Source organism: Oncorhynchus kisutch, linkage group LG6 (assembly GCF_002021735.2).
Source record: "Oncorhynchus kisutch isolate 150728-3 linkage group LG6, Okis_V2, whole genome shotgun sequence".
NCBI classification, from domain to species: domain Eukaryota; kingdom Metazoa; phylum Chordata; class Actinopteri; order Salmoniformes; family Salmonidae; genus Oncorhynchus; species Oncorhynchus kisutch.
In genome coordinates, this window is record NC_034179.2 from 78,291,409 (window position 1) to 78,303,538 (window position 12,130).

At 43.9% G+C, this 12,130-nt stretch overlaps 1 protein-coding gene across 2 annotated transcripts in view; it reads left to right on the forward strand.

The window, feature by feature from the left end:
• The window catches only part of LOC109892006 (E3 ubiquitin-protein ligase SMURF2-like), a 72,795-nt gene that overhangs the window by 33,859 nt on the left and 26,806 nt on the right, over positions 1 to 12,130 (forward strand). The window contains exons 2-3 of one of the 2 annotated variants that reach the window (XM_031827749.1): positions 5,929 to 5,967; positions 7,497 to 7,605. In XM_031827749.1, the coding sequence (XP_031683609.1) occupies positions 5,929 to 5,967; positions 7,497 to 7,605 (148 nt within the window). Of the gene's footprint in view, positions 1 to 5,928; positions 5,968 to 7,496; positions 7,606 to 8,020; positions 8,077 to 12,130 lie in introns of those variants that run through there. The other variant, XM_031827750.1, reaches the window with a different exon arrangement.

The following is a 12,130-nucleotide window of genomic DNA, read 5'->3' on the forward strand; positions in this document are numbered from 1 at the left end:
TTGAATTGTTTGGGTACAGACTTGAATAGTAATACAGAACTCTGCAGGCTATCTTTGCAGTAGATTGCAACACCGCCCCCTTTGGCAGTTCTATCTTGGCAGAAATTGTTATAGTTGACGATGGAGATTTCAGGGTTTTTGGTGGTTTTCCTAAGCCAGGATTCAGACACGGCTAAAACATCCGGGTTGGCAGAGTGTGCTAAAGCAGTGAGTAAAACAAACTTAGGGAGTAGGCTTCTAATGTTAACATGCATGAAACCAAGGCTTTTATGGTTAAAGAAGTCAACAAATGAGAGCACCTGGGGAGTGGGGCTAGGCACTGCAGGACCTGGATTAACCTCTACATCACCAGAGGAACAGAGAAGTAGGATAAGGGTACGGCTAAATGCTATACGAACTGGCCGTCTAGCACATTCGGAACAGAGAGTAAAAGGAGCAGGTTTCTGGGCACGATAGCATAGATTCAAGTCATCTACAGACTAGAGGTTGACCAATTAATCGGAATGGCCGATTAATCAGGGCCGATTTCAAGTTTTCACAACAATCGGAAATTTGTATTTTAGGACACCGATTTGGCCGATTATTTTTATTTTTTTATGTTAAAAAGAATTACACCTTCGTTTAACTAGGCAAGTCAGTTAAAAGAACACGTTCTTATTTTCAATGACTGCCTAGGAATGGTGGGTTAACTGCCTTGTTCAGGGGCAGAACAACAGATTTGTACCTTGTCAGCTCGGGGATTCAATCTTGCAACCTTACAGTTAACTAACGTTAGTCCAACGCTCTAACCACCTGCCTTTCATTGCACTCCACAAGGAGCCTACCTGTTACGCGAATGCAGTAAGAAGCCAAGGTAAGTTGCTAGCTAGCATTAAACTTATCTTATAAAAAACAATCAATCAATCATAATCACTAGTTAACTACACATGGTTGTTGATATTACTAGTTTATCTAGCGTGACCTGCGTTGCATATAATCGATGCGGTGCGCATTCGCGGAAAAAGGACTGTCGTTGCTCCAACGTGTACCTAACCATAAACATCAATGCCTTTCTTAAAATCAATACACAGAAGTATATATTTTTAAACCTGCATATTTAGCTAAAAGAAATCCAGGTTAGCAGGCAATATTAACCAGGTGAAATTGTGTCACTTCTCTTGCGTTCATTGCACGCAGAGTCAGGGTATATGCGATAATAATAAACATTTTGTTTTCGAAATGATAGTTTCCGGATTCGACCATATTAATGACCAAAGGCTCGTATTTCTGTGTGTTATTATGTTATAATTAAGTCTATGATTTGATATTTGATAGAGCAGTCTGACTGTGCGATGGTAGGCAGCAGCAGGCTCGTAAGCATTCATTCAAACAGCACTTTGTGCGTTTTGCCAGCAGCTCTTCACTGTGCTTCAAGCATTGCGCTGTTTATGACTTCAAGCCTATCAACTCCCGAGATTCGGCTGGTGTAACCGATGTGAAATGGCTAGCTAGTTAGCGGGGTGCGCGCTAATTGCGTTTCAAACGCCACTCGCTCTGAGACTTGGAGTAGTTGTTCCCCTTGCTCTGCAAGGGCCACGGCTTTTGTGGAGCGATGGGTAACGATGCTTTGAGGGTGGCTGTTGTCGATGTGTTCCTCGTTCGAGCCCAGGTAGGAGCGAGGAGAGGGACAGAAGCTATACTGTTACACTGGCAATACTAAAGTGCCTATAAGAACATCCAATAGTCAAAGGTATATGTAATACAAATGGTATAGAGAGAAATTGTCCTATAAATACTATATTAACTACAACCTAAAATCTCTTACCTTGGAATATTGAAGTCTCATGTTAAAAGGAACCACAAGCTTTCATACAGTGCCTTGCGAAAGTATTCGGCCCCCTTGAACTTTGCGACCTTTTGCCACATTTCAGGCTTCAAACATAAAGATATAAAACTGTATTTTTTTGTGAAGAATCAACAACAAGTGGGACACAATCATGAAGTGGAACGACATTTATTGGATATTTCAAACTTTTTTAACAAACAAAAACTAAAAAATTGGGCGTGCAGAATTATTCAGCCCCTTTACTTTCAGTGCAGCAAACCCTCTCCAGAAGTTCAGTGAGGATCTCTGAATGATCCAATGTTGACCTAAATGACTAATGATGATAAATACAATCCACCTGTGTGTAATCAAGTCTCCGTATAAATGCACCTGCACTGTGATAGTCTCAGAGGTCCGTTAAAAGCGCAGAGAGCATCATGAAGAACAAGGAACACACCAGGCAGGTCCGAGATACTGTTGTGAAGAGGTTTAAAGCCGGATTTGGATACAAAAAGATTTCCCAAGCTTTAAACATCCCAAGGAGCACTGTGCAAGCGATAATATTGAAATGGAAGGAGTATCAGACCACTGCAAATCTACCAAGACCTGGCCGTCCCTCTAAACTTTCAGCTCATACAAGGAGAAGACTGATCAGAGATGCAGCCAAGAGGCCCATGATCACTCTGGATGAACTGCAGAGATCTACAGCTGAGGTGGGAGACTCTGTCCATAGGACAACAATCAGTCGTATATTGCACAAATCTGGCCTTTATGGAAGAGTGGCAAGAAGAAAGCCATTTCTTAAAGATATCCATAAAAAGTGTTGTTTAAAGTTTGCCACAAGCCACCTGGGAGACACACCAAACATGTGGAAGAAGGTGCTCTGGTCAGATGAAACCAAAATTGAACTTTTTGGCACCAATGCAAAACATTATGTTTGGCGTAAAAGCAACACAGCTCATCACCCTGAACACACCATCCCCAGTGTCAAACATGGTGGTGGCAGCATCATGGTTTGGGCCTGCTTTTCTTCAGCAGGGACAGGGAAGATGGTTAAAATTGATGGGAAGATGGATGGAGCCAAATACAGGACCATTCTGGAAGAAAACCTGATGGAGTCTGCAAAAGACCTGAGACTGGGACGGAGATTTGTCTTCCAACAAGACAATGATCCAAAACATAAAGCAAAATCTACAATGGAATGGTTCAAAAATAAACATATCCAGGTGTTAGAATGGCCAAGTCAAAGTCCAGACCTGAATCCAATCGAGAATCTGTGGAAAGAACTGAAAACTGCTGTTCACAAATGCTCTCCATCCAACCTCACTGAGCTCGAGCTGTTTTGCAAGGAGGAATGGGAAAGAATTTCAGTCTCTCGATGTGCAAAACTGATAGAGACATACCCCAAGCGACTTACAGCTGTAATCGCAGCAAAAGGTGGCGCTACAAAGTATTAACTTAAAGGGGCTGAATAATTTTGCACGCCCAATTTTTCAGTTTTTGATTTGTTAAAAAAGTTTGAAATATCCAATAAATGTCGTTCCACTTCATGATTGTGTCCCACTTGTTGTTGATTCTTCACAAAAAAAATACAGTTTTATATCTTTATGTTTGAAGCCTGAAATGTGGCAAAAGGTCGCAAAGTTCAAGGGGGCCGAATACTTTCGCAAGGCACTGTATGTTCTCATGTTCTGAGCAAGGAACTTAAACGTTAGCTTTCTTACATGGCACATATTGCACTTTTACTTTCTTCTCCAACACTTTGTTTTTGCATTATTTAAACCAAATTGAACATGTTTCATTATTTATTTGAGGCTAAATTGATTTTATTGATGTATTATATTAAGTTAAAATAAGGGTTCATTCAGTATTGTTGTAATTGTCATTATTACAAATAAATAAAAATGGCCGATTTGAATCGTTATCGGCTATTTTTGGTCCTCCAGTAATCGGTATCGGCATTGAAAAATTATAATCGGTCGACCTCTAGTACAGATGAAGGTAAGGTTGGATGTGAGTACATTGGAGGTAAACCTAGGCATTGAGTAATGATGAGATATATATATATATATATATAGTCTCTAGAGACGTTTAAACCAGGTGATGTCATCACATCGCATGTAGGAGGCGGAACAACATGGTTGGTTAAGGAATATTGAGCAGGGCTAGAGACTCCACAGTTAAATAAGCCAGTAATCACTATCCAGGACAGTAATGAACGAGGCATATTCATATTTGAGAGAGGCATGCGTAGCCAAGTGAACATATGGGTCCAGTGAGTGGTTGGGCTGACTGGGGACACGGCGATTCAGACAGTTAGCAGGCCGATGCTAACAAGCTAACAGTTATTAGGCCGGGGCTAAACAAGCTAGCAGTTTGCAGTTAGCAGACTGAGGCGGGCAAGCTAGCAGTTAGCAAACTGGGGCAGGCAAGCTAGCAGTTAGCAAACCGGGGCGGGCAAGCTAGCAGTTAGCAGACCGGGGCAGGCAAGCTAGCAGTTAGCAGACCGGGACAGGCAAGCTAGCAATTAGCAGGGGATAGCAGTTAGCAAACCGGGGCGGGCAAGCTAGCAGTTAGCAAACGGGGCGGGCAAGCTAGCAGTTAGCAGACCGGGGCAGGCAAGCTAGCAGTTAGCAGGGGATAGCAGTTAGCAGACCGGGGCAGGCAAGCTAGCAATTAGCAGGGGATAGCAGTTAGCAGACCGGGGCAGGCAAGCTAGCATTTAGCAGACCGGGGCAGGCAAGCTAGCAGTTAGCAGACCGGGACAGGCAAGCTAGCAATTAGCAGGGGATAGCAGTTAGCAAACCGGGGCAGGCAAGCTAGCAGTTAGCAGGGGATAGCAGAGTTGCAGACCGGGGCAGCAAGCAGCAATTAGCAGGGATAGCAGTTAGCAGCACGGGGCAGGCAAGCTAGCAGTTAGCAACCGGGAGACAGCTAGACAGTTAGCAGACCGAGGCAGGCAAGCTTAGCGAGTTTAGCAGGCGGGGCAGGCAAGCTAGCCTTGGGGAGCGTTGCGATGGGGTAAGTCGTTTTTGCCTCTTCGTGCGGTGACGTCGATAGACCAGAGTTAGTAGGTGTCCAAGTAGCTCTAGGTGAGCTAGCAGGTTAGCAGAATGGCCTTCAGCGGGCGTCGCGCCTGAGGGGCCTGTTGGAATCCTCGGGCAGATTATGTCGGTATTCCAGTCGTAGAGGATCGGCGGGGTCCGTGCCCCGTACCGCAGTAGAAGGGTCTGGATATTGTAGCCCAGGAGTGGGCTTCGGTGGTAGCACAGGAGCCCTGCCCGGGTCAGCTTCAGGCTAATTGATGCCTTGCTCCGTGATGGAAACACTAGCCAGGAGTTGTCACCCGGGATTGCGGTTAGCTAGTTGCGAAGATCCAGATGAAAATGTTCAAGAGTTTGCGGCAGGAATCCAGGGATGTGGAGAGAAATAGGTCTGTTATGCTCTGGTTTGAGTCACGTTGTTCGAACTGGCGATAGCTTTCCGAGCTAAAGGTTAGCTGAAGACCGCTAGCAATGGTTTGCTAATTGATAGCTGGTAGGTAGTTAGCTGACTAGCTTCATTTGAGGGATTCCATATCCAAAGTAAATAGAAATACTTTAGAAAAAGCAGATCCACGCCACATTGGGTGAGGCAGAGTATTTAGAAGTTGAGGTTTAGGAAAATATTTTTTAAAGATATGCGAAGAAAAATATGTAAAAATAGATATACAAGGGACACGACAGGACGAAGACAAAGACGTCTGACTGCTACGCCATCTTGGAAATGACTTATGATCAGTACACACACTCAAATGTGGAGATATAGGGTCTAGCACAATCCAGTCTGGCTAAAGATATATGTTCATGTGTTTTCTTTATCACCTAAAAGTCACATTACTTGTCTTACATTACACATTATAAAATAAATGCTCTTGCTGCTTATGTAATGTAGCCAGGGTTATCCATATCCAAGATGGAGCGCTTTTCGATTCAGTTCCCTGAGCAGCAGTGTATCACTTCAGCCCTGCATAACCTCTCTCCCCTGGCAGTGATGTAACCACACGATCACAACAGCCTGTCAGTGTGTAATATGTCTATCGGCAACGATTAAAAATAACACCTCATTCTCCTCTTCTCTTTCAGTCCTCTGTGCCAAAAACCTGGTGAAGAAAGATTTCTTTCGTAAGTAACCCAGTGAAAGCTGTGTTTCTGATCCTCGACTCCATGTTAAATGGCTTTATAGTTTCATAGTCAGGGGGCTTGAGGGCTTTGATGTCTGCAGTGTGAGATATGTATCCCCCGTGAGAAATGTGAAATGTGGGTCAATTTGAGCTGATAAAAGAGGACCTGCTGCCAGCTGCTAGAGTTCCCTACCAGCAGAACGCCATGCTAACACACTTAACCAATCACTACACTACACCATCAACGAGAAAAATGAGCGCACCACGTCACAATGATGTAGCTTATTATCAATATTAGCCAATAAAACTACTAATAAAACTAGGACTATTTTATTCCCTTTGTTTCATTCACATTTCATGCATTGAGTCACACGGGTCTGAAATATCTCTTAAGGATCGGACCCTTTTTTTCAATTTCGCCTAAATGACATACCCAAATCTAACTGCCTGAAGCAAGGATATGCATATTCTTAATACCATTTGAAAGGAAACACTTTGAAGTTTGTGTAAATGTGATATGAATGTAGGAGAATATAACACATTAGATCTGGTAAAAGATCATCATCCCCATCATCTTTGAAATGCAAGAGAAGTTTCACAATGTATTTTTCCAGGTTAGGCGCAATTTCAGTGTATGTGCAAATGTTTCGACTGATCCAACGAACCATTGCATTTCTGTTCAAAATTATGTATAACTCTGCCCAAATGTGCCTAATTGGGGAAATTCTGTGAAGGTTAAATATGGGATATCAAAAAACTTTATACTGACATTTAAAGCTAGTCCATTTCAGAGTGAAACAGCACAACATTCCAGTGTGTGCTAGGTGTCCATAGTGGCCCCAGTGTTTGGGTGTGTTTGGGTCAGGCTGTCATGGAGAGGGAGTGTGTTAAGGTCCCTGACTCAGGTGGTTTCTCTGGTGCCCATTCCTCCCATTCCAGCACTCAAGGGCCGAGTAAACACTCACTCAGTCAGGGCCTGGGTGGAGAGAACTCAGCCTTGTGTGGCAGCAACGCAGACTTGTCTCTGTGGGATAGTGTGTTTATGTATACGGAGAGATGTATTTCTAAGTGCAGTTTTGTTTTGTTTGTGTGGGCCTGCATGGCATATGTGTGTGTGTGTCCGTGAGCTTGTGTGTCCACCACACCCAGGCTATGTGCAGGTAAATGTCATCCAACAGGTCGCTCAGGTCTGTCTATTAGGGTCAATATCATGTCCACCCGTATCTCTAGATATCAGTCACTCGGCTCAGGTTCAGTCACACTATCAGATTCACACATCAGCCATTCCTAGACTGTCATAGAATGTTATTCATCGAAAGTAGTTTTCTTCAGATGACCCCTTTTCCCCCTTTCAGAAACCAGATAGTCTCACTTCCATCTGCATAATGAAATCATCAAATAATGATGGAGTGATGCCTGTAACATTTTCTCCTAGTACAGTATGTCCTTGGCCAGGCCAGTGTGCTGAGTGTGTGTGTGTGTGTGTGTGTGTGTGTGTGTGTGTGTGTGTGTGTGTGTGTTTCCCTGTAGGCCTCCCTGATCCCTTTGCCAAAGTGGTGGTGGATGGCTCAGGACAATGTCACTCCACAGACACCGTGAAGAACACCCTCGACCCCAAGTGGAACCAGCACTACGACCTGTGAGTCCCCTCATCACTCAACTAACATAATGGATAGTGCAGAGCTTGCGCTTGACATACCATTCATATAGAAGCAGCTGTGACTAGATGTGAAACCGTGTATCTAACAGAAACCTTACCTTAACCTGCTGATTTAGTAATGAACCAGCATTCTGCTGAACTGTGGCCCCTCTCTATAACTATCACAAGTGCCCTCTATGCTATATCTACACCAGTGGAGGCTGCTGAGGGTAGGACAGCACATAATAATGGCTGGAACAGCGCGATTGGAATGGCATCAAACACATGGAATTTATGCGTTTGATATTTTGGATACCATTCCACCATTCCACTCCAGCCATTACCATGAGCCCGTCCTCCCCAATTAAGGCCCCACCTGTGATCTAAGCATTCCCTCACCCAACTCCAATGTGCCAAGTGGACATTAGGGATGTGTCACACATTGATTCTGCATGATCTGAATGCCTTACAGTAAGCTGTGTTTATGTCTGTCCTCTCACTTATCTGTAGGCCAGCAATGACAACTCCACTGGGGTAGTTAACGTGAAAAAGAAAAACATTTAAATAGAACCGTGGGGAGGGAAACTAATCTCAGAAGCCTTTTACCTTTTGGGCAGATATGTGCATGTCTTGTTGCACCCGTGTTGCTTTTCCCAAGGACTGCTTGTCTTGTGAAAACAACCTGGAAAAAGAGGGGGGGAGTGAAAGTTTCCAGTATTTGCCCAGTGTTTATCCAGGCGTCACGCGTAGGTAACAGAAAGAGGAAGCACATGTCTCCGTTTGTTTGGTTGCTCAGGATACCAGACCCTCTCCCAACATGGCTGTTTAATTAGCTGTTCATGTCCTGTTTGACAGGAGGGAATTACACAGCCCTCAGTCAGTCAGTCCCACTGTGGAGGAGAGAGAGTGCTGGACACGGTGATGGATGGGAGGACATCGACCTGTGTGCTCCCAAGACGGAGCCAAACGCACGCACACACACCTCTCCAGTTTTTTTTATCACCTGGAACCTGCCTGTGTTTCTTCCTGTTAATGACTATGTTAAACCTTTAGGTGCCTTCCCTCTGTGTGTCAGGGTTAAGGATTACTACTCCATGCTAAGGCACATGGACTCTCCTCAGTGTGTGAAGTCTAATTGACTGAGGGTAGCTGAGCACAATCACACATATTCAAATGGTGTTTGAAACACCTGCTGCTCATGCTCAGCAGAGACAGAAAAGCCTTTGCTTAATTGGCACTGAAGCTTTTTTCCATTGGTGTTATGTGCACAGCGTGAGGAAGTGTATGTGCTCATGGCAACATTGACACGTCAGGGCCTCATCAGTGGTGCTGTCAGTGGTCTGACCAACAGACTGGCCTGTGACCGCTGACCCCAGCCAGCATTGTTGCGGAAGTGGCCTGTATGCCAAGGATAGCAGACTGTATCTCGTTGGCAAACTGCCTCTCCTCGACTCCTATCCAGCCCAGTTAAAGTATGTGGAGCAGACAGACTGGACTGTAATACAGCTCTGTAGCCCTATTAGAGACAAACCAGGGGACAAACCTATCAGTTTCTTGTTCAGCACGCTTCAAACTACATTTATACTGTCACGCCCTGGCCATAGAGAGGCTTTTATTCTCTATTTTGGGTAGGCCAAGGTGTGACAAGGGTGGGCATTCTAGTTTCTTTATTTCTATGTTTTCTGTTTCTATGTTTTGGCCGGGTATGGTTCTCAATCGGACAGCTGTCAATCGTTGTCTCTGATTGGTAATCATACTTAGGCAGCCTTTTGTCCTTTGTATTTGGTGGGTAGTTATCTTTGTTAGTGGCACTACAGCCCTAGTAAGCTTCACGATCGATTTCTTGTTGGCGACATTTACATAAATAAAGGAAAATGTACGCTCACAACGCAGCACCTTGGTCCAGTCATTTCCACGACGACGTGGAAGAAGTATACTAAGAAGTATAATATGTCAAATAAAATTATATTTGTCACATGCTTCGAAAGCAACAGGTGTAGACTAACAGTGAAATGTTTACTTACGGGCCCTTCCCAACAACGCCGAGAGAAAGAAAATAGAGAAATAATAGACAAGTAAAACACGTAATAAATACACAATGCGTAACGATAACTTGGCTATATACAGTGCCTTGCAAAAGTATTCGGCCCCCTTGAACTTTGCGACCTTTTGCCACATTTCAGGCTTCAAACATAAAGATATAAAACTGTATTTTTTTGTGAAGAATCCACAACAAGTGGGACACAATCATGAAGTGGATCATTCAGAGATCCTCACTGAACTTCTGGAGAGAGTTTGCTGCACTGAAAGTAAAGGGGCTGAATAATTTTGCACGCCCAATTTTTCAGTTTTTGATTTGTTAAAAAAGTTTGAAATATCCAATAAATGTTGTTCCACTTCATGATTGTGTCCCACTTGTTGTTGATTCTTCACAAAAAATACAGTTTTATATCTTTATGTTTGAAGCCTGAAATGTGGCAAAAGGTCGCAAAGTTCAAGGGGGCCGAATACTTTCGCAAGGCACTGTACATTGGGTACCAGTACCAAGTCGTTGTGCAGGGGTACGAAGTATTTGAGGTAGATATGTACATAGGTATACAGTGACTAGGCAACAGGATAGACAATAAACAGTAACAGCAGCATAAGTGATGAGTCAAAAGAGTTAGTGCAAAAAGGCTCAATGCAGGTAGTCTAGGTTAGTTGGTTAACTATTTGTCTTGGGGGTAGAAGCTGTTCAGGGTCATGTTGGTTCCAGACTTTGTTCATCGGTACCGCTTGCCGTGCAGTAGCAGAGAGTCTATGACTTGGGCGACTGGAGTCTTTGACAATTTTGAAGGCCTGCCCGTGACTGGCATCCGACCGCAATGTGCTGCAGGGGGTAGTGCGAATGGCCCACTACATCACTGGGGCCGAGTTCCCTGGCGTCCAGGTCCTGGATGGCGCCTTGCAGTCAGATGCCAAGCGGTGGTGCAGCTGTATAACCTGTTGAGGATCTGAGGGCCCATGCCAAATCTTTTCAGCCTCCTGAGTGGGAAGAGATGTTGTCGTGCCTTCACGACTGTGTTGGTGTGTGTAGACTAGAGGTCGACCGATTAATCGCAATGGCCGATTTAATTAGGGCAGATTTCAAGTTTTCATAACAATCAGAAATCTGTATTTTGGGGCGCCGATTTGCCAAATGTTTTATTTATTTGTTGTATATTTTTTTATACCTTTATTTAACTAGGCAAGTTAGTTAAGAACACATTCTTATTTTCAATGACGGCCTAGGAACTGTGGGTTAACTGCCTCGTTCAGGGGCAGAACGACAGATTTTCACCTTGTCAGCTCGGGGATCCAATCTTGCAGCCTTACAGTTAACTAGTCCAACGCAATAACGACCTGCCTCTCTCTCGTTGCACTCCACAAGGAGACTGCCTGTTACGCGAATGCAGTAAGCCAAGGTAAGTTGCTAGCTAGCATTAAACTTATCTTATAAAAAACAATCAATCATAATCACTAGTTAACTACACATGGTTGATGATATTACTAGATATTATCTAGCGTGTCCTGCGTTGCATATAATCTGACTGAGCATGCAAGCATACAAGTATCTGATTGAGCGGTGGTAGGCAGAAGCAGGCGCATAAACATTAATTCAAACAGCACTTTCGTGCGTTTTGATAGCAGCTCTTCGTTGTGTGTCAAGCATTGCACTGTTTATGACTTCAAGCCTTTTTTTCTTTTTTTACCTTTATTTAACCAGGTCAGCCAGTTAAGAACACATTCTTATTTTCAATGACGGCCTGGGAACAGTGGGTTAACTGCCTGTTCAGGGGCAGAACGACAGATTTGTACCTTGTCAGCTCGGGGGTTTGAACTCGCAACCTCCCGGTTCCTAGTCCAACGCTCTAACCACTAGGCTACGCTGCCGCCCCAAGCCTATCAACTCCCGAGATGAGGCTCGTGTAACCAAAGTGAAATGGCTAGCTAGTTAGCGCGCGCTAATTGACGTTGTGTTGCTGGTTCGAGCCCAGGGAGGAGCGAGGAGAGGGACGGAAGCTATACTGTTACACTGGCAATACTAAAGTGCCGATAAGAACATCCAATAGTCAAAGATTAACGATATACAAATGGTATAGAGAGAAATAGTCCTATCATTCCTATAATAACTACAACCTAAAACTTCTTACCTGGGAATATTGAAGACTCATGTTAAAAGGAACCACCAGCTTTCATATGTTCACATGTTCTGAGCAAGGAACTGAAACGTTAGCTTTCTTACATAGCACATATTGCACTTTTACTTTCTTCTCCAACACTTTGTTTTTGCATTATTTAAACCAAATTGAACATGTTTCATTATTTACTTGAGGCTAAATTGATTTTATTGATGTATTATATTAAGTCAAAGTAAGTGTTCATTGGGGCGGCAGGGTAGCCTAGTGGTTAGAGCATTGGATTAGTAACCGAAAGGTTGCAAGTTCATATCCCCGAGCTGACAAGGTACAAATCTGTCGTTCTGCCCCTGAACAGGCAGTTAACC